At 35.8% G+C, this 20,614-nt stretch overlaps 2 protein-coding genes across 2 annotated transcripts in view; both read right to left on the minus strand.

Moving 5' to 3' along the window:
- Window positions 1-13,456, minus strand: part of LOC144453051 (USP6 N-terminal-like protein) — a 50,461-nt gene extending 37,005 nt beyond the window's left edge. Inside the window, exon 1 of the mRNA XM_078144325.1 lies at window positions 12,975-13,456. Coding sequence (XP_078000451.1) covers window positions 12,975-12,978 — 4 coding nt within the window. The 5' untranslated portion in view covers window positions 12,979-13,456. The remainder of the gene's footprint in view (window positions 1-12,974) is intronic.
- A 2,048-nt stretch (window positions 13,457-15,504) lies between these two features.
- LOC144452961 (uncharacterized) lies at window positions 15,505-18,985 on the minus strand. The gene is made up of 2 exons (XM_078144196.1): window positions 18,098-18,985; window positions 15,505-17,013 (listed from the first exon to the last, which is right to left on the minus strand). The coding sequence occupies exons 1-2, from the start codon at window positions 18,657-18,659 to the stop codon at window positions 15,827-15,829; spliced, it is 1,749 nt and encodes a 582-aa protein (XP_078000322.1). The 5' UTR covers window positions 18,660-18,985; the 3' UTR covers window positions 15,505-15,826.
- Window positions 18,986-20,614: the final 1,629 nt, after the last annotated feature.

The raw sequence follows: 20,614 nt of genomic DNA on the forward strand, positions 1-20,614 counted from the left end.
GGCCTCAAACATATATACAGGACGTGACTGAGAGATTGACAGAAATAAACTTCAAACACTAACTAAATCGCTAGTCACACAACGAAATTACGTACTTTCCATGTTGTAGTTTATTTCACTGAATCAATAACGGTGTGAGGTGTAGAGTTACATGTAATGATTAGTGGCTCATTCCATTTCAGGTGTGTGGGTTGCTTGTCAAACATATAACACAAATGGTCTCAAATCTGAGCATTTATGCTATTTATTATTATTTACTTTGTAAAAGATAAAACGTCATACGATAAAAAATACACACGGTTACCATCCATTTCAGTTTCCCTTAAATTAAAAAATAACATGCTATGACCCAACCCTAGAGAGAAATGGTATGTGCCAAGGCACTTCCCTCAAATCTTATCTGTTACTATCTATAAACACAGGAAGTCATTCTGATTGTGTCTAGGATTTGTCTCCTCTGCTAAGGGCTTCGATAAACGACATAAATTTTCATCCTTCCACTAAAGTGAGGTATCCTAGTATTGAATGACTAGTTGTAAAATACTATTACATTCGCGATTAGTGGTGGGAGAATGATTTTATTCCGTATATTTTCCTAAGTTTTGTATCATTTTGATCGCAACTGTGTGACATGGAAAAGACAATGAAACAGTCATGAAATCAATAGAGTGTTGCGTTTGAGTAGACGTTATGGCGTTTGTAACATCACATATAAGCTACATGTATTTTGTTTATTTTACCAAGCCACTGTTATTGACTACAAAGTAAGCAATATCAAACATGCCAGCCATATCTAATCACACGTAGCTTTAGAGACCAGTGCTCATGCTACATTGCCAACTTGTCAGCAGGCCTTCCATGCATACGGTGGGTTGGCGTCCCTAGGATTTTCGTGGTAGTCAAGGATGACTACCAGTTTTCGAACTTGGTAGTCATTTTGGAAAAACTGGTAGTCAATTGACGCGAGACTACCGCTAATTTCGAGCCCTGATGTACAATGTACATTGTACTACTGAAACAAATTAACCATGCATTTTGCAAAAGTTTGAAGTCAGAAGATGGAAATCTAGTGAGCTTGCAACTGTACAAAGCTGTACCTGTATGCCACTCATTCACCTGCATATCTTACAGTTGTTGACAGCATTGCATCATGGGATTGTTTAGACTTGACCTACTTGTGGCACCTGTAGCCAATTAAGTGTTTTATTAATTACTGCTAGAAATACTATACTTTATTGCTTCACTAGTTTTATTAACCATTCTGACGACAGCTTGGCTCCAATATCATACTGTACTGAATACTGTACATGTATATGGCAGCTTGGCTCCAGATATCATACTGTACTGAATACTGTACATGTATATGGCAGCTTGGCTCCAATATCATACTGTACTGAATACTGTACACTGTATATGGCAGCTTGGCTCCAATATCATACTGTACTGAATACTGTACATGTATATGGCAGCTTGGCTCCAATATCATACTGTACTGAATACTGTACATGTATATGGCAGCTTGGCTCCAATATCATACTGTACTGAATACTGTACATGTATATGGCAGCTTGGCTCCAATATCATACTGTACTGAATACTGTACATGTATATGGCAGCTTGGCTCCAATATCATACTGTACTGAATACTGTACATGTATATGGCAGCTTGGCTCCAATATCATACTGTACTGAATACTGTACATGTATATGGCAGCTTGGCTCCAATATCATAGTGTACTGAATACTGTATATGTATATGACAGCTTGGCTCCAATATCATAGTGTACTGTACACTGTATATGGCAAGCTTGGCTCCAACACTACAAATGTATGTACTACATGAGTGTATAGTATACCGTAGACTATACACTGTATACACAAGTATGTACTTTCCATATGGTACAACTATACTGACCATGAAAACAAATAAATGTACAGTTCAAATTAAATGTGTTTACTGAGAACTGAACACCTGCAACAGACAGATACAAATGTAGATGTCAATTCAATACAATACAGGGTGTACAATATTACAAATAAGTCATTATATCTGACAGTACAACTGTTTTAAAACGTGTTCCAGTTACAGCTACATATAGTCTGTAAGTACGTACGCCGTGACGGGGTGTCCTCACACATCACGAGGAGGCCAGTGAGGGCGCAACGACACGCCATATCTTACAATCTAAGTTGCAGCTAGTCTGTATGGACGTACGCTGTGATGGGGCGCCCTCACACATCGGTCAACCCCTCTGAGGAGGCAAGTGAGGGCGGAACGATGACATATTTTACAGTCTAGATTGTAGCTAGTCTGTTTGGACGTACCCTGTGATGGGGCGCCCTCACACATCGGTCAATCCCTCCGAGGAAGCCGGAACAATACGACATACATTTGTATCTTACAGTCTAAGTTGCAGCTAGTCTGCAAGGACGTATGCTGTGACAGAGCGCCCTCACACATCGGTCAACCCCTCCGAGGAGGCCAGTGAGGGCGGAATGACATGAAATATTTTACAATTTAAGTTGCAGCTATTGCAGCTTTACAAGGACATATTTTATTTATAGCAGAATAAACATCTACATGTATACCATCTTTGTAGAACAGATACATGTATATATTTTTTTTATATTTTTTTTTATTTATCAGATAACCAATAGGAGCTAGTCCCATTTATACGCTCCTTTAGTTCAGTGTTAGTGCAGGAGGTAACTGGAGTACCCAGGGACAAACCTGCGTTGTACAGTAGTTTCAAACTGAATGACACCACCCGGCCACTGACAACCATGGGCCAGGCCATACATGTATGGAACCCCATGTCGTAATTAAATATGTAAATATGTAAATATGTAATACAAAAAATAAATTGTAAGATTCAAAGAAAGAAAATTACAAAAACACCTCAACAAAATCAAGGATTCCACAAAAGTATAAACCATTTATAACAGGAATGTACATGTATACCATTATAGCAGCACATAAATAGAGGCCAGGTCATATATGTATGCAACCCCATGTTGCAATGAGAAATGTAATACAGAAATTTGAAATGAAGATTGGTAATTTGATAGGAGTCTTTAGCTTTGGATGAGATGCACTGTGAAATGAAATAGTCAATAGACAGTTCTTTTTATGTTTCTCACACTTCATATTGTAATGTATACAACTGGCCTCAAAACATAATACATTGTATGGGAAGTAAAGATGGCACAACGATGCAAAGAATTGAAATGACACAGTATAGGAACTTGCAAACCCGCCATCTTGAATATCCTGAATGTTGCATCATGGGAAGTATGATGGCACAACGATGCAAAGAATTGAAATGACACAATATAGGAACTTGCAAACCCGCCATCTTGAATGTCCTGAATGTTGCATCATGGGAAATATGATAAAATATGAATCACTCAGTATTGTACACAATCTTGTTACATTGTTTGTAAACACAATAATCTAGTCATGGTTACCCTGACCATTGTGGGAGGTTTATTCTATTGATAGCGCCAGATTAGGTATTACGATAACTATAGATAATCCCATAGTCCTTTGTGACTGAGCATGCTCAGTCTGGATTGCAAGTTCTATATAGTTTTAAACTAATCATAAGGAGCATACAATGTAGGTAATAATATACACATCATGTACATGTAAAGGTAAAGTTTCTACATATACAATGTATGGGAGTTGTTTTTCAATAGTTTTCAACTCTGACATCAATTGACTGATATAGATGGGAAGTACATGAGTACAGCTGTGATATCGGGAACATACAATGTATATATATGTAATAATATATACATCATGTACAGGTAATGTTTCTACATGTACATAGTATCAGAGAGTTGTTTTTCAATAGTTTTCAACCTATCAATCCACTGATATAGATAGGAAGTACATGAGTACACCGTACAGGTAATGTTTCTACATGTACATAGTACCAGGGAGTTGTTTTTCAATAGATTTCAACTCTGACATCAATCGACTGATATAGATGGGAAGTACATGAGTACAGCTGTGATACAGGAATGATCCTAGACCCCAGTGCAGCCTCTATTGCATGATGTATGGGTTAAAACTGAAGTATTAATTGAAGATTTGGGAGTATTTCATGATTTACATTGTAGTTTATGGCTTCTATTAAACACAAGAACTCATACATGTATGATTCATCTCTACTGTAACAACCTTTATCTGATCAATCACCATGCCAACAAAATAGTATGGAAATCAATATAATACAGCTCGTCAAAGAAATATGTTGCCATGACAATCTAATAATTAATAATCATCAAATGTGTTTTCATAATAATATTACAATACCTACATGGTTAGTATATAAAGATGGATGGTACTTTATGTCCTACTGTTACATGCAAAGAGAAAATTAAATACATTCCTAGTATAGGTTTTAAATATAGGGGTACGGCCGTAGGGACAGGACAGTATTTTTCGACGTTAACACATACTTCAAGATTCATGTCAATTGTGTGAAATTATGTAGCCACACTGTTATTTTTATAGCGTCAATAAAGAAGTATTCATAGTATCTATCTTGCAAACCTCCTTTCCTAACATTTGAAAGGATACTGTGAGATCTAATGATGTTTATTTGTCAGGCATAAAGAGAATATCACCAGTGACTGTGATATATGTATTTGAGTTTGACCTTAATGTACCCTTTCACCTTTGTTCAAATTTATGAGCTCTGGTTGGTTTCAATTTCAATAGACAACATTTTCAGTAATTGCTTTGAGCAGGTTTACCACCCATGGAGGTTTCTAACTCAACTACATGTATATTTAACTCAACACACAATGTTTGATGGTTCTACTGTGCAGAGTATGAATCTTTTAAAACATGCTTGATTATGGAGAGGGGGAAGGGTTCCCCTTCATTTTTGGACAGGGTGTGTGGCCCAAGTTATGAATATCTACCTATATATATGTTTATTTCGAAAGTGAAAGTGAAACTCTACCCACACATATTGTTGAATACTTTGAATAGTTTAACATAAAGCCAAAAAAAAATAATCATGTGTTTCCGATAACATGGCCTCAGAAAATAGGGCAGGTAGGTTGGGATTTAATATATTTTGTCTTTTTAATTGTTTTTATTTTTGAATAAACTTCAACTAGTGAAATACCTAGTGTAATACCTATATGGTATTGTTACAATTTACACCTCCACTTACGGTACATGTATAGTCAAAGTCGTTAATCTAGAAGTCCTGAGATGCATGAGATGAAATTCAAAATTCATCCACAGCCACCCACACAGTCATTAACATCATGTCTTTGTTAATCAATCACAAAATTCTAACCCATAACACAGTCCCTCATAAAGTCAGTGTTTATTGGGGCTGTTATGTAATGTCCAAATATGGTATATTTGTCAGCTCAGGATGCTACTTATACACTGTTTATGTCACTATAGCAGTTGGGGTTCACTGATTGGATGAACAACTTTCTGTGCTGATTGAGGAACTTTAGTCTGGTTCCAATACGGCCATGTTACGATTTACACTATGTTATTTTCACACATTATGTCTAGTCAAAGTCGTTACGCTAGCACAGATATCTGTGCTACCCCAACAGCGTTCATGTAAACATGATGACATTACCGTGTCTCCATGTGATTTTAGTTTAGTACAGTTGTACTAATTGAATATTAATGAGCAATTGTCTGAAGGAAGTAAATCAATTACAACTGTCTGTCAATTTGTGATGGATTACTACTGACATGCTCCATTTACCCATTGCCCAGCATGGGGTTTAGTCAGATTAACGGTAAAATGTTCAACTTTGACTAGACGTAATGTGTGAAGATAACGTAGTGTAAATCGTAACACGGTCGTATTGGAACTAGACTAGAGGAACTTTGACCAGACTAGTTTAGTTAGAGACTGTGTTAGCATTAGTCTGTAAGGTACGCTGTGACGGGGCACCCTCACACATCAATCAACCCCTCCCATGCCGGTGAGGGCAGAACATCTTACAGTATACGTTAGCATCCAGACTATATGAAATACAAGGTGTGGTAGGGGAAAGGTGTGATCAAAATCTCCATAGGACTGGCTTCTAAGCTAAGGGTATATATTAGTATACACTATTGACTGGTGATAACCGATATGCTATATCCACTTGTCCTTGGATATTGGAGAAGTTTGTCCCAATGAAATTAGGTCAAGTAATAATGCACAGAGTGGACTCTATATATAATATATATATAATTTATATATATAGTAACTGTATTTACCAGATATCTTCCTAGTCTGGATGGCATCATGGTTTCTAACTAAACCTCGTAACAATACCGTATAGGGACTAGACTAACATGTTCCGTCTATACATTTTTTGTACTCATTCTATTGAACATTTGACTGATGCATTTTTTTGGTAGTTGACTTCTGATCAGCTCTTAGCCTTCTTAGCTGTGTATACATGTAACCTTTGTACTAACAGCTACTCTACAATGTATATAGGTTATGTGTAAAATGCAACATGACTTTTATCTCGATTTAGATCAGTGAGTTGGTAAGCATGTTACTATACACTGCAATGTAAGTAAATTCTAACACATAGTTCCTCTAGACTTCTGGCTGGCTTGAAAATGTTGTACACCATGACATCAATTTACACATAGTATGTTGTGTCAATTATAGTCTAGATACTCAGTGTTGCAGCCAGAGGGTTTTTTTTGGGTCATTTGACACAAATTTTTTGGACCTGACCCACAATTTTGGAAGTGATGGGTCATAGATGTCCCACACTAAAATTGTATGCAAATATGTTTAACAACATGACCACCCCTATAGAAACAGCCACATGATCGTGTATATTGCATAGATAACAACAGGGTTGGATAGGCAACTGCAAATATCTAGCATGGATACTCTTATGGGTAAATATTTTTAAAGGCTGTACAGTTGTGCTACAATGCCATTCGCACTTTTTTTATGATATCCCCCCAAAATTGATAATGACCCAGAAAAATGAAAGTCTCGGGACACTATGTCCCACTCTTTTAAAACGCTGGCTGCAACACTGGATACTACCCATCATCTGTTTACCACCATAATGAGAGATCTTAAGATTTGATGGCATGATAGCACTACAAACAAGACTAATTAATTAGGTAACATCTTGCAAGTTTCTGAAATACACCCCCCCCCCCTCCCCAACACTTTCCTCAGATACCCAAACAAAAATGCAATCATTACATATAATGATATATGGTAAAACTATGCAGGAGGAAGTTGATAAATTTCCCTTTTTTTGTTACCATGGTTCCCTAAACATAAGCAAACATATATTGTATATTCAAAGGGTGTGGTTCATCTTGATAGTGGCCAAGTTCAACAACTACAAAGACAATTAATGATTGATGAGATGACAAACAATCTGCAAATAGTGCATAGGTCAGTATCATTTACAATATCTATATTTAGAATCATGGTGCTTTGTACATCTGAATGAGCACTGATTTTATATATATGCAGCTATTTACCATACCACATGGGATTCTGTGGAATTCTGTGTCATGTATGCTGCTGTTGTGTGTGTGTGTGTGTGTGTGTGTGTGTGTGTGTGTATGTATGTATGTACATTAAATGCATGCATGTATGTATGTATGTATGTATGTATGTATGTATGTATGTATGTATGTATGTATGTATGTATGTATGTATGTATGTATGTATGTATGTATGTATGTATGTATGTATACATATGTATGTATGTACAAATGTATGTATGTATGTATGTATGTATGTATGTATGTATGTATGTATGTATGTATGTATGTATGTATGTATGTATGTATGTATGTATGTATGTATGTATGTATGTATGTATGTATGACATCTCCTGTTTGTGTGTTCGTAGTTTGTGTGATTCCTGGTGATGAATTGCAATAGCATAATAAATGTGTAAAATGGTTGTCATTGTACGTACAATAACAACCATTTTTACATATTTTTTATCTCTTTGCAATCATGTATTAAGTGACAAACAAGGACTTGGCATATGTTGTTTCACATTGATTTTTAAGTAGGAACTTGGAAGCCATGATTAAATTATTTTGTAAATTAAAAATCCAAAATAAATACCTAATCCTCATCCATATGACCACTTTAACTGAAAATACACACATATAATTACATATCATAATTTACAAACTGTATCTAGAGTGGAAATTTTAGAGATCAAAATTTGTATTCAGGATGTCTGTAGCAGTCACCATACGGTGATGTACATGTGTGCATATTATGTCCTTGACTGTCTGCTCTGTTGGATCATGGATCTATTATCTCAATAATAGCTCAATGGTTGTATAGAATAGTTTACATGTGTGTATGTTATTATTGGTTACAAATTATGTGGGACTCTATGCCAGGGGTAATAGTCTAATTGGTCTGACCCACTTTCAACTTATCAATTTTTACTTGAGTTCTCAGTCATAACATGTATACATACATTGCAGTGTGTGTTAGTTTATATAGGCAATGGTGACAGGGGGACAGTGTGCCCTCTAATGGTAGCCAAATTTTGTTGCTGCGAGTCAAAATGATAAAAACTGGGATTTCTTGTGAGTCACCACATAGTAATAAGAGATAAGGGAACACCAAATTTTGATGCATCACTAGAAATTGTGTGTTAGTGGCATGTCAAATTGGTTTAGAGGACACACTGGTCACCTCATAGTAAGAGATGGGGGAATACCAAATTTTGGTGTGTCACTAGAAATTGTGTGCATAAGTGGTGCATCAAATTGGCTTAGAGGGCACACTGGTCACCACATAGTAAGAGATAGGGGAATACCAAATTTTGGTGTGTCACTAGAAGTTGTGTGCATAAGTGGCACATCAAATTGGCTTAGAGGGTACACTGGTCACCACAGACATAGTAAGAGACAGGGGAACACTAAATTTTGGTGCGTCACTAGAAATTGTGTGCATCAGTGGTGCATCAAATTGGCTTAGAGGGCACACTGGTCACCACATAGTAAGAGATAGGGGAATACCAAATTTTGGTGTGTCACTAGAAGTTGTGTGCATAAGTGGCACATCAAATTGGCTTAGAGGGTACACTGGTCACCACATAGTAAGAGATAGGGGAACACCAAATTTTGGTGCGTCACTAGAAATTGTGCGTCAGTGGCACATCAAATTGGCTTAGAGGACACAGGGGGACTGGATGTAATGGCATATGAAGTGACACCTTCCAAATTATAGTCTTTGGTGGACCAAGTTTGGAAGTGAACATTACAAGGTACAAGGTAATGGAATGTTATAGTCTGGAATCCATATATATTGCCATGTTATAAAATATAATGGAAATTATCATAGCATTATTACATAATGTTATAATATTGTCTGGAATGCATTCTGTCCTTTTCTACAATAAATGGGAGAAGTAATGATCTGGAATTAGTCCATGATCTGAAATTGTCTATGATCCCTGGGATGAATTAGTCTATTATCCGGAATTAGTCTGGCTTCTAGACTCATTATATGAGCTGATGGCTATAAACAGTCATTATGTATTTTGCATTGAGTGTTTATTGTTCAGTGCTGTACATGTATTACTTTGAAGGTAAAATCTATATGTACGATGTACATGTAGCTGTGTACCCTATGTTTTACAAGATAATGCTGGAATTCCGGAAACATACATTACCTATTTTTGTGCTTGCTTTTTCTTTTTTTTTCTCTTTTTTTTTTCAGTTTTTTTTTATTTATTTAGGACTGTACATGTATGTGCACTACTTTGGATGTAAGATCTACCCGTAATACTACTACTACATCTATTATCATTGAGATACAAAGGACTTCCTACCTCAATGATCTATATGTACATACATATACAAATATATATATATATATATATATATATATATATATATATATATATATATATATATATATATATATATATATATATATATATATATATATATATATATATATATATATATATATATATATATATATATATATATATATATATATATATATATATATATATATATATATATCGGAATTCCCATGTTTTACATACAAGGTATTTCCCATGTATGTGAATTTCTGATTTAATCACTTTTCAGAGAAATCATTTTAATTTACTAATTTTACCTGATGTGTATAAATTGTTTTTAGTATATTTTTTTAATGTCTCTTTTTAACTTATTGTGCAGCGCTTTTGAATATTTTGAAAAAGAGGAAGCACTTTAGAAATGAAATAAATATTAAAATGTTAAATGAATTGCTGGAAACAGTCATTAGTTATTTTACATTTGTTCAGGGTTATACATGTTCTACATTGTATGGTTTCCCAGACACATGTCTCTTACAAGTCCTTTTCTATCTGTTACAAATGGTTGACCATATTTGGTTCACTGCACGTATACTACAGGTGTAATAACAATATTTACATAAATTATTAACAGGTGAGAAAGAGGCTATTAGAATAGCAAAATAGACAGACCCCCTAAGGAAGACTTTTTTTGTAAATTAGAGACAACAGCAGGGAGTCCACTAAACTGCAAGAACAAATTTATTTACTAATATTTGAGAGAGTAAGGAGTGATTATTAATATACAAATATGGAAAGACCCCCTAAGGAAGACTTTTTTCATAAATTAGAGACAACAGTCGGTAGTCCTCTAAACTGTAAGAACAAATTTATCTACTAATTTTTGAGAGAGTAGGGAGTGACTATTAATTCACAAGTATGGACAGACCCCCTAAGAAAATTGTAATTCACTCCATACACATGTACTGTGCAGGTTATGATCAATGAATGACAACACCTTGATTACTCATTGTTGACACAGACAGTGTATTCAGTATCAACCCACCTGTACTATGTTAGGTGTGACCAGGAAATGGAAGTCTGTCACCTTGCTTTAATCATAGAATGAAAACAGATCATAGGAAACTAAGTCACAATGGTTTATTTTACTAAACTAACACATCACTTAGATTGAATTCAACTAGTGGAAAATCGGAATAATAGAATTTGGTTCAGAAAACATTTGTCTTGCAGAGCTACAGAAAAATTGGTCCGGCATAAAAGAGTGATCCCATGTAATCCTTGTGGCTCCGCCAATAAAATAGAACTAATGTGATGACCTGGGACTGAAACATTACCCTTTAATAGCTATCTGAGTCAACATCACATGATATTAAATATGTACAGAGAGAATTAAAAATTAGGATTATAGCGTTTTAAAAATATATTGCTACCCAATATTTATATCACTATGTTATTTGATATCATAAATAAATTGTTAGTGAGAATTCTATCAGTTCTTAGCTATGATTACTAAACCTTGTAAAGGTTACTTAGTTAATAGGTGGCTTAAATTCAAACAGGAATATTTTAATATCAATTACAGACTTACTATGTGAAATGTAAATAACCACAAAAACAACCAAGTTACAGATTCACTGGGGTTCCAATGTCATTTTTCCTGGGTTCCCTACCAGTGTTTTTGCTAAGGGTGGTACATGTATGTAGGTAAAATATACCGGGGTTCCCATGTCATTTTGTCTGAGTTCCCAAACAAAATTACTATAGACTCTATGGGAAAACACTGCCATTTTTTTTTTACCCCTTTCTCCCTTTCTGTTACCGGGTTCCACCAACCTTAGCAAAAACACTGCACAGGTATCCCTGTATCATACAAAACATAAGCAACCCTGCTTCAGACACGCAATGATAATTTGGAAAATTTGACAGCTTACATTTTAAAATTTATTGAGTGTTTTTTGCAGTTGGGGCATGTCAATTTGAAATGTATATATCATACAATTATCTCTTCCATATCCCTTTGATGTACAACATTACCATATATACACGTATATATATATATATATATATATATATATATATATATATATATATATATATATATATATATATATATATATATATATATATATATATATATATATATATTTTTTTTTTTTTTTTTTTTTTTTTTCCTTCTTTTTTTTTTCTTTTTCTTTTTCTTTTTCTTTTTTCTTTTTTTCAATAACTTAACTGACTGGGATCATAATAATTCCACACAACATGAGATTGGTTTAGAATGGTGACTCCTAGGCTGGGCTCTGTGAACTGTCTAATTAAACCAGTTGCAACCGAGGAGTTTGAACTTAAATTCTAAATTTTGATGCACCTGGCAATGGTAACTATGACTACCACTGTAAATTATGAGTTGTCAGTTATCATACTGGCCCAATCTACCATTTCTGTACATTGGGACAAACCTTTCCTTCCCTTCCTGTCAATTATATAAATTATCCGTTTATAGACATGATACATGTAATTCATCATAAATTCTATGTGTGTGCATTTACAGTTGTCCTAAAGCTTTCCTGTGAACCAAGCTAAACGGTATTTATAGCAAGTTATTGCTTGGATTGAAGAACAAAACAATTCCAATATATTTTCCTTCAAATATGTCAGACTCCATTAATGGCTTTTGCTATCATTCCGTTATAAGGACAAATTTGCCAAAGGCATTAAAACTGTAAGTAGACGTATCGCACCCAACAGCTGATGGAGACGGAGTGTGCTCAAGTGCTTGAAGCCATTAAAAAAAGATAAATCGAATGAACGTTCAAAACTAAGTATTTCTGATAAGGAGACGATCGCAATATCGCTTCAATATTACTACGACGCAACTCGTAAATAAAATGTTCGGGAAGGCAAAACAAACACGTAATCTGCGTGCGATATGAGAGTGCGTTGTAATCACCGAAGGTCAGAAACAGGAAACTTTAGCCATCCCACCACAAGACATGAAAATTTCGGTTTATATTTCACCGTCACACCCTTCTGATCTAAGTTGCCGACAGAGCTGTGTCATATCAAATGGTCCTTCGACTTCCCGTGGTTCATTTGGCTTGTTATTCTAAAGAGTGGCTGACAAAATTATTGAAAATAAGTTGTCAACAACTAATACTTACCCATATTTATTTCCAATTTTTACAACTCAGATCTGGTGATCTTATCTCCAAAACAATAGACTTTGCCCAGCTTACTTCGATGATAACTGGTACAACTTGTCGTCAGAGTTGCGTCCACATAGCAGTACGTACATAACACCATACACCTACTAATATCCGAAACGCTGTTTAAATTATGAATTTTGCTAAATCGTCGAAGTTATCACAATGTAAGCAAAAACTCGAGTGATGTCCTATTGTCACTGTCAGTGTTGTTACACACACGAATTCCATTCAATACATCCACGACGCAGGCCAGCTGCAGTAAAAATCATCCACTCTTAGTGAAATAAACTATTATCTCCGAAAAATTCAACAGCACAGCAGCAGGCAATTCAAGACTAGTCGAAAATCTTCTCTAACCCGGAAAAGTCCATGCAAGATGCGAAAAAATTGGCTTCGTACGGAATGCACTCGCCATTTTGGGAAACACCTCCCTTAGCCCTATCACGTGATTTTGTGCCGTTCCGGTCGTGTTGGATTCTGGGAACTAGACAGCTCTCGTCAACATGCCCGAGTTTAACATTACATGTATAGTGCCATACCTGCATGAACTTCTTCACCAGTATATTATCTGGAAAGTGCTTTATCAAAAAGTTTCATATATTTAACTTAGCATAAATACCCCCTTATATTTCACTTTTCTTTCTTTTCAGGAAAAAATAAAATAAAATATTAAAAATTATAAAATGTAATTCGCTCAACTGAGACGAGTTTTACGTAAGAGTGGGCCTTCTTCAATTTTTTTCCATGTGAAAATCATTGTTGTATCATACTCGGCTGAGAAGCTTATATCACAGGGCCTAGGGAGTCCAGAAACCATGTAACAAGCCAAATCCATCCATCCATCCATCCATCCATCAATCAATCAATCAATCAATCAATCAATCAATCAATCAATCAATCAATCAATCAATCAATCAATCAATCAATCAATCAATCAATCAATCAATCAATCAATCAATCAATCAATCAATCAATCAATCAATCAATCAATCAATCAATCAATCAATCAATCAATCAATCAATCAATCAATCAATCAATCAAATAAAACATGACTAATATATATATATATATATATATATATATATATATATATATATATATATATATATATATATTTACATGTACAATATATAATATATGTATCTGTGCATTGACTATTTCGTTTCTGTAATACTTAAGGGGGCAGTCACTTTTACGTGTAAAAAGACTGTGGAGCCGGTGTGTTGGAGTTGAAAATGGATTTCTCAAACTGACCTCCACCCCACCCCCCCACCCCCACCACCACCACCACCACCACCACCACCACCACTACTACAACTACCCCTCCATTGACCAAAGCCAAAGTGATCCCGTGTATATATTAGGAAAGACAACATTTCCAACATATCTTGTGATTTTCCAAACGGCTTTCCCCTTCAAGTGGTGCCCCGCCCACCCCACTAAAACACCACCCTCCCCCAACCTCCCCAAGTCAGGTAAAATGACCACCCCTAGCCATATAAAGAACATATATAAATATATATGTATAGATAGTTGTCCATGTGTTTTAAAAATTAAATGTCATTTTTTTATTTACCCGTTTGTTTTTTATGTGTCCATGTATGTTTAGTTATACTAAGTTTATTTGTGCTTTTGCTGTTGTTTTATTTTCTGTTTGTAACATGGGCTTCCAGTTGTTAAAATCCGAGTCCCAAAAGTATGTGTCTGTAAAATATCCGAGTCGGAAACAGAGAGTACGGACAGAACGTCGAGTTGAGCCGCGGCAATACCAAAGTATCGCTGATATACTCACATTACTATCCATGAAATACAATATAGACGAACCATACTACATGTAATCTGGGCTGGACAAGCTACTACAACTATTGGATATATGAGAGAGAGCTGAACTTAGAGGCTCAGAGAGCCTGCGTTAATTCACAATCAACACTAAAACTATAAACTATAGATACATAACTCCAATTACCATAGTTACGTTTTCTCGAGCTCTTTGGTGTAAAAATGATATACAGAAAATGCTGTAGTGGTATCTAACATGATATTTATTTAGATTATTAAAGAAATCCTTTCGTTGTTTCTTTCTATAATTAAGTTCGATATTATTTTTGTTTCATAAACGTGTATAAACGTAACTGTCGTTACGTCACATTGTTTGTTGGTGTAAAAACACGAATATGAATCCAACGTTGCGAGCTGTTCGTATAACACTAAATAGCGCCCCCTAGCGTTGGCCTTGCAATAAACATTGAGTCTGACTGCGCCGTGGAAACTGATGGTATAAACGCGTATCGTATACATATTTGAATTTATAATTAGGTGTAAATTCATCAAGACCACGTGACTTTCAGTGATTTCATCATAATCATCATCATCATCATCATCATCATCATCATCATCATCATCATCATCATCATCATCATCATCATCATCTTCATCTTTTATCTTTTCGGGAACATTTTTTTCGTTTATTCATCTCTAAAACGTTCTCGGCAAGACAATGCAGTGCATGGTAATGAAAGAGTAATTAAGATGACGATCCAAGTGCAGGGTTAGTTTGCGATAAAAAGTCCAATTTATATAATTGGTCCTAAAACTTCTCAATATCGATTTTTTGACACAGGTCCTTCTCAAACTCGGAAATGACTTATTAGATACTATGAGCTTATATTATAGTAAACTGAACAAAATAATTCGATATCGTTCACGATAGATATTTAAAAAAATACATGTTAAGTATGTACGCCGGGTTTGACCACGCGTATCGTTACTATAGTTACAGGTCATCAATCATACGCACAGGTGTCCATCAGTTAGGATAGACCAAAATGGTATTTCCAATAATGATGTATAAATCATCATCATCTTCAAAAGTTGCACAGCTGTCACCACCGACGATCTGAAGTCGTTGATGTTCGATAAATCCTGACTCACTCCGTCTGTATATGACGGCGAAGGGATCCGTATAGGAATCTCCATGATTGGTGACCACAAAGTACAACTGGTTTTTCACAGTAAACGGACACACCATTCGACCATTATGAGTTAGAAACACCTGGTGTACAGCGAATAACCTGGTAGCCTCGTCCCAGATAAATAATGGAGATTCTGTTTGAAGACCTTCTCCGACCTTTCCACTTTGCCAGAAAACATCCATCAAGTACGTATTGCCGGCGAAGTGAAATGGGGTAATGGATGCCGATCCGCCCGCAATAGGAAGACTCTGATGGCGAGAGAAATAGAACCCATCGGCGCTTAGTCGGAATACTTCGGACTTGATGTTGAATCTTGGCCAAACTTTCACAGACCAACTGTTTGCGAAACAGACATATACATAGTTGCCAATAGTAACGGATGTGACTCCGCGAGCACCGTTGGTCGCAATAGTTTGGAAAGTAACAAACCTGTCGTCCTTCAAAACATAAATAACACTATTAATGTCGTTCACGTTGGCATATAATCGGGTATCGTATCGCGAGAAACTTGCGAGAGCGAGAAAGTGTTTTTTTCCTTGAGATGTTTTACCACGAAAGTAATGCATCTGCCATGAGTTCACGCCGTTCAGTGACATGATCTGAAATTCCACAAATGTATCGTTTTCCCAGCGATAGATACAGTGGTTGCCAAGACGACAGTTGGTGATGCCCAGAAAATGTCGATCAGCAATCTTGAAGAATTCCAGCCCGTTGTAATTGATGTCACCAGAATCCGTGCCTATGTGTTGAACTGGGAGTATAGTACCATTGTCAAACATCGATATGTGAGTTCCATTGGAAGTGGTATACGCCATAAAAGAAACACAATTTATCTCAAAAGTTACCAAGCTCCGAATACTTTCAGGTAACGTAAGGTTGGTGAAATATTCAAAATATTTTGGAGGTTCAATGATTGCCGTCTTCATGGGTGATTCCTGTGTTGCTGTCGTTGCTGTTGTTGTCTCCATGGCAACAGTTGTCGGTGTGGTTGTTGTCGTTGTAGGTGGAACTTGAGTATTCACTACAGACGGAAGAACATTGAGAACATGTGGACAGTTACAAATTTTCAGATATATTTATGAACTTTACAATGACAAAGTAAATAGTTTACGCACACGCACATGCACACGCACACGCACACGCACACGCACACGCACACGCATGAAGACTCGGAAATCAAGCTATATGCAAGCTGAAATCGACAGAAACTGAAACTAGTACTGCAACATGTTTAATGGAACATAGATGTAATTACACTCACAATAAGGTACCGGCTCTCATAATAAGTTTTCCCCAAGTAGCCACACATTCAATCTCATTCAATGTTTACATCATCTTCGTTATTTATTTATTTATTTATTTATTTATTTATTTATTTACCATCCAACAGGCTTTGCCCAATAGCAGGAGGAAGGTTCAGTGTTAATGCAGGAGGAAACTGGAGTAGCCGGGAAACTTGTTCGGTAGAGTCAAACTGAATGACACTCTTCTTACATACCCTGAGCATAGTAAATTTAATAAAATCCTGAATGGGTTTGAACCCCGACCGCAGTGGAAAGTGGTAAAAGGCTACAAGAGCCTCTACATGTAATTTGTTCTTGCTGTAGATATCGTAGTATAATTGTTGGTGGTGTTGTGCTGTGTTGTGTTGTGTTGTGTTGTGTTGTGTTGTGTTGTGTTGTGTGGTGTGGTGTTGTGTGGTGTGGTGTGGTGTTATGTTGTGTTGTGTTGTGTTTAGTTGTGTTGCGTTGTGAAATATGAGTCAGGGTGATTATATCTACATAACCACGTGACACTGCTTTCATTCATTTCTGTAATCTACCACATGCAACAACTGTAGCTTGTATTTCGAAACAGTATTTCGTGCGCATGCGTCGCTATAAGTCTGAAGATGGGTCTTTATTGAACTTTTAAACTCCGAGTCATATTTCACATCATCATCATCATCATCATCAACAACAACAACAACAACAACAACAACAACAATAACAACAATAACAACAACAACAACACTAACAAAGCAATAACACCAATAGCTAGAACAACAGATAAACATGTAGATGCTATCCTCGTAGAGGGAAAAGACATATTTCAGAACTACTTACTAGCTGCTGTTAAGTCGTCCCGCATTTCAACCATTCTCTCTTCAAGGGAATTAATGATTGCCTTCTGTAACAATAATTCTTGTTGTTGTCTGTTCTTTTCAATTGTAAGATATTCAATTTCGTCATTCTGATTCTTCACGGTTTGTTGTTCTTTGATACGATCCTCTTCAATTTGCTGTATTTGTCGTTGTAACCGACGTACCTGTTTTCTTGACTGGTACTCGTTCAGATTCTTAAACTCCATCAATTCGTTGATATCTGCTTGCTGTTCCTCCAGTGACGTCACACATTGTTGTGCTGTTTCTTTAGCGGTGACGATTTCGTCGTTCTGTTTTCGCATTATCATGATAGTTCGTCGAAATCCTCTGCATCCCTTAACTTTATCTTTCGGAAATAAAAAAGTATATGCGCAAGAGTCTTCCACCTCGCACTGTTCGCTTAAATTTGTACAGGGCGAAATAAATTCTTCTCTTTTCATCACATCTGCGTCTGCTGAAATCATCCACATACCAACAACTGTGGTGATAAGAACCACTACTTTATATCCGAGGTCGACTGCCATGGTGGAAAAAAGCCAAACGACGCTGAATATTTTCAACTGCGGTCCACGTACAAGTCAAACAGGAACACCAAATGTATATGCTGGACCTTGTGTGATTTACAGGAGGGGTTCTATGACAAACCCTCTAACTAGATCACACAATGGATGTATATTTGATGTGATCGACTGCTCTAGAACGCAAACAGATTGGTCTTTCTATCCAGTGTTGTTTGCCCTAATTGTAGATGCGAGTTGTGCGTGTTACACATTCCAACCAGTTTAACAAGGTCATAAAGTATCTGCATTAACAGCGTATACACAGAATATCATTGACATACACTCACTACAACAGGGACGCATATATATATATATATATATATATATATATATATATATATATATATATATATATATATATATATATATATATATATATATATATATATATATATATATAACTTGGTGAGTATCAATCTGCTAAGACAGTGCTCTATACCGCAGTGGCAGAGCGTAATAGTTTTATGGCAGAGAGGCTATATATATATATATATATATATATATATATATATATATATATATATATATATATATATATATATATATATATATATATATATATATATATAAGGTTTTCATAGTCCCCTTGTATTACTGAGAATGTTCCGCTTATCTTCTGACACCATGGTCGCAGTCATCATCATCATCATCATCATCATCATCATCATCATCATCATTATCATCATCATCATAATCATCACCACCACCACCACCACCACCATCATCATCATCATCATCATCATCATCATCATCATCATAAAACCATCTTTTAAAATCTCGTCTCGTTTAAATGATTTCAATCCTCCTGAAGGAAGAAATTATGGTCATGTAGAGATTACATATTACGTCATGTACATATTACGTCATGTAGAGATTACATATTACGTCATGTACATATTACGTCATGTAGAGATTACATATTACGTCATGTAGAGATTACATATTACGTCATGTAGAGATTACATATTACGTCATGTAGAGATTACATATTACGTCATGTAGAGATTACATATTACGTCATGTAGAGATTACATATTACGTCATGTAGAGATTACATATTACTCCATGTAGAGATTACATATTACGTCATGTAGAGATTACATATTACGCCATGTAGAGATTACATATTACGTCATGTAGAGATTACATATTACGTCATCTTGTCACAATATAACAGTAACTATTTTAAGTCACGTGATCAGAGTAAACGTTAACACAGTCACGTGATGTTACAGCAAGACCATACCATTGCAGCACAGTAGTGTAATAAAGTCACAAAATTGGGATGACCCTAAAAACGAATGACAGCATTTACTCTATTACTCTAAAATATGTTCTAAAATTACAAGATTCAAGCAATGTTACAAATGACAGGTCACTCATACTTTCTCGATATATCAATCAGTGAGTTTACAAAGTGCCAGTTCCCACTACGGTGTAGCGTTCAGAGGCGCTGTACAGTTAGAATGCTCTGGAGAATAGATATATCTTTCTGAATACATAAAGCTGTTATACAGCAGTAGGTGTATGAAATATAGATAAACCATAGTTGTGGTGTTAAATGAGTATTTGGACCATTGTCCACGTTATAGTTATTGTAAGTCGACCCACCATTCCTACGAACTATTTGCTTGATTTTGCTTTAAAAGATGGTCTCCCCAATCTTCTCATACGATAGTAAAAGCTGAACAGTCAGATAACATATGTGCTGTAGTGGTCGCTATAGTTACACGCATCCGTGTGACGTCATACAATCATCCCGACACACGGAGACTTAGGCGTAAAAAAATAATTGTTTGGTTCCGGTTACCCGACCCCACCTAGCTTTTCACTGCCGACCTTAAACTTTTTTTTACGTGTTCCAGAAAAAAATAATAAAATCGCAAAAATTGTGAAGTCTTGTAAACGAGAAATAGTGG

The sequence above is a fragment of the Glandiceps talaboti genome, chromosome 23, assembly GCF_964340395.1.
Source record: "Glandiceps talaboti chromosome 23, keGlaTala1.1, whole genome shotgun sequence".
NCBI classification, from domain to species: Eukaryota; Metazoa; Hemichordata; class Enteropneusta; family Spengelidae; genus Glandiceps; species Glandiceps talaboti.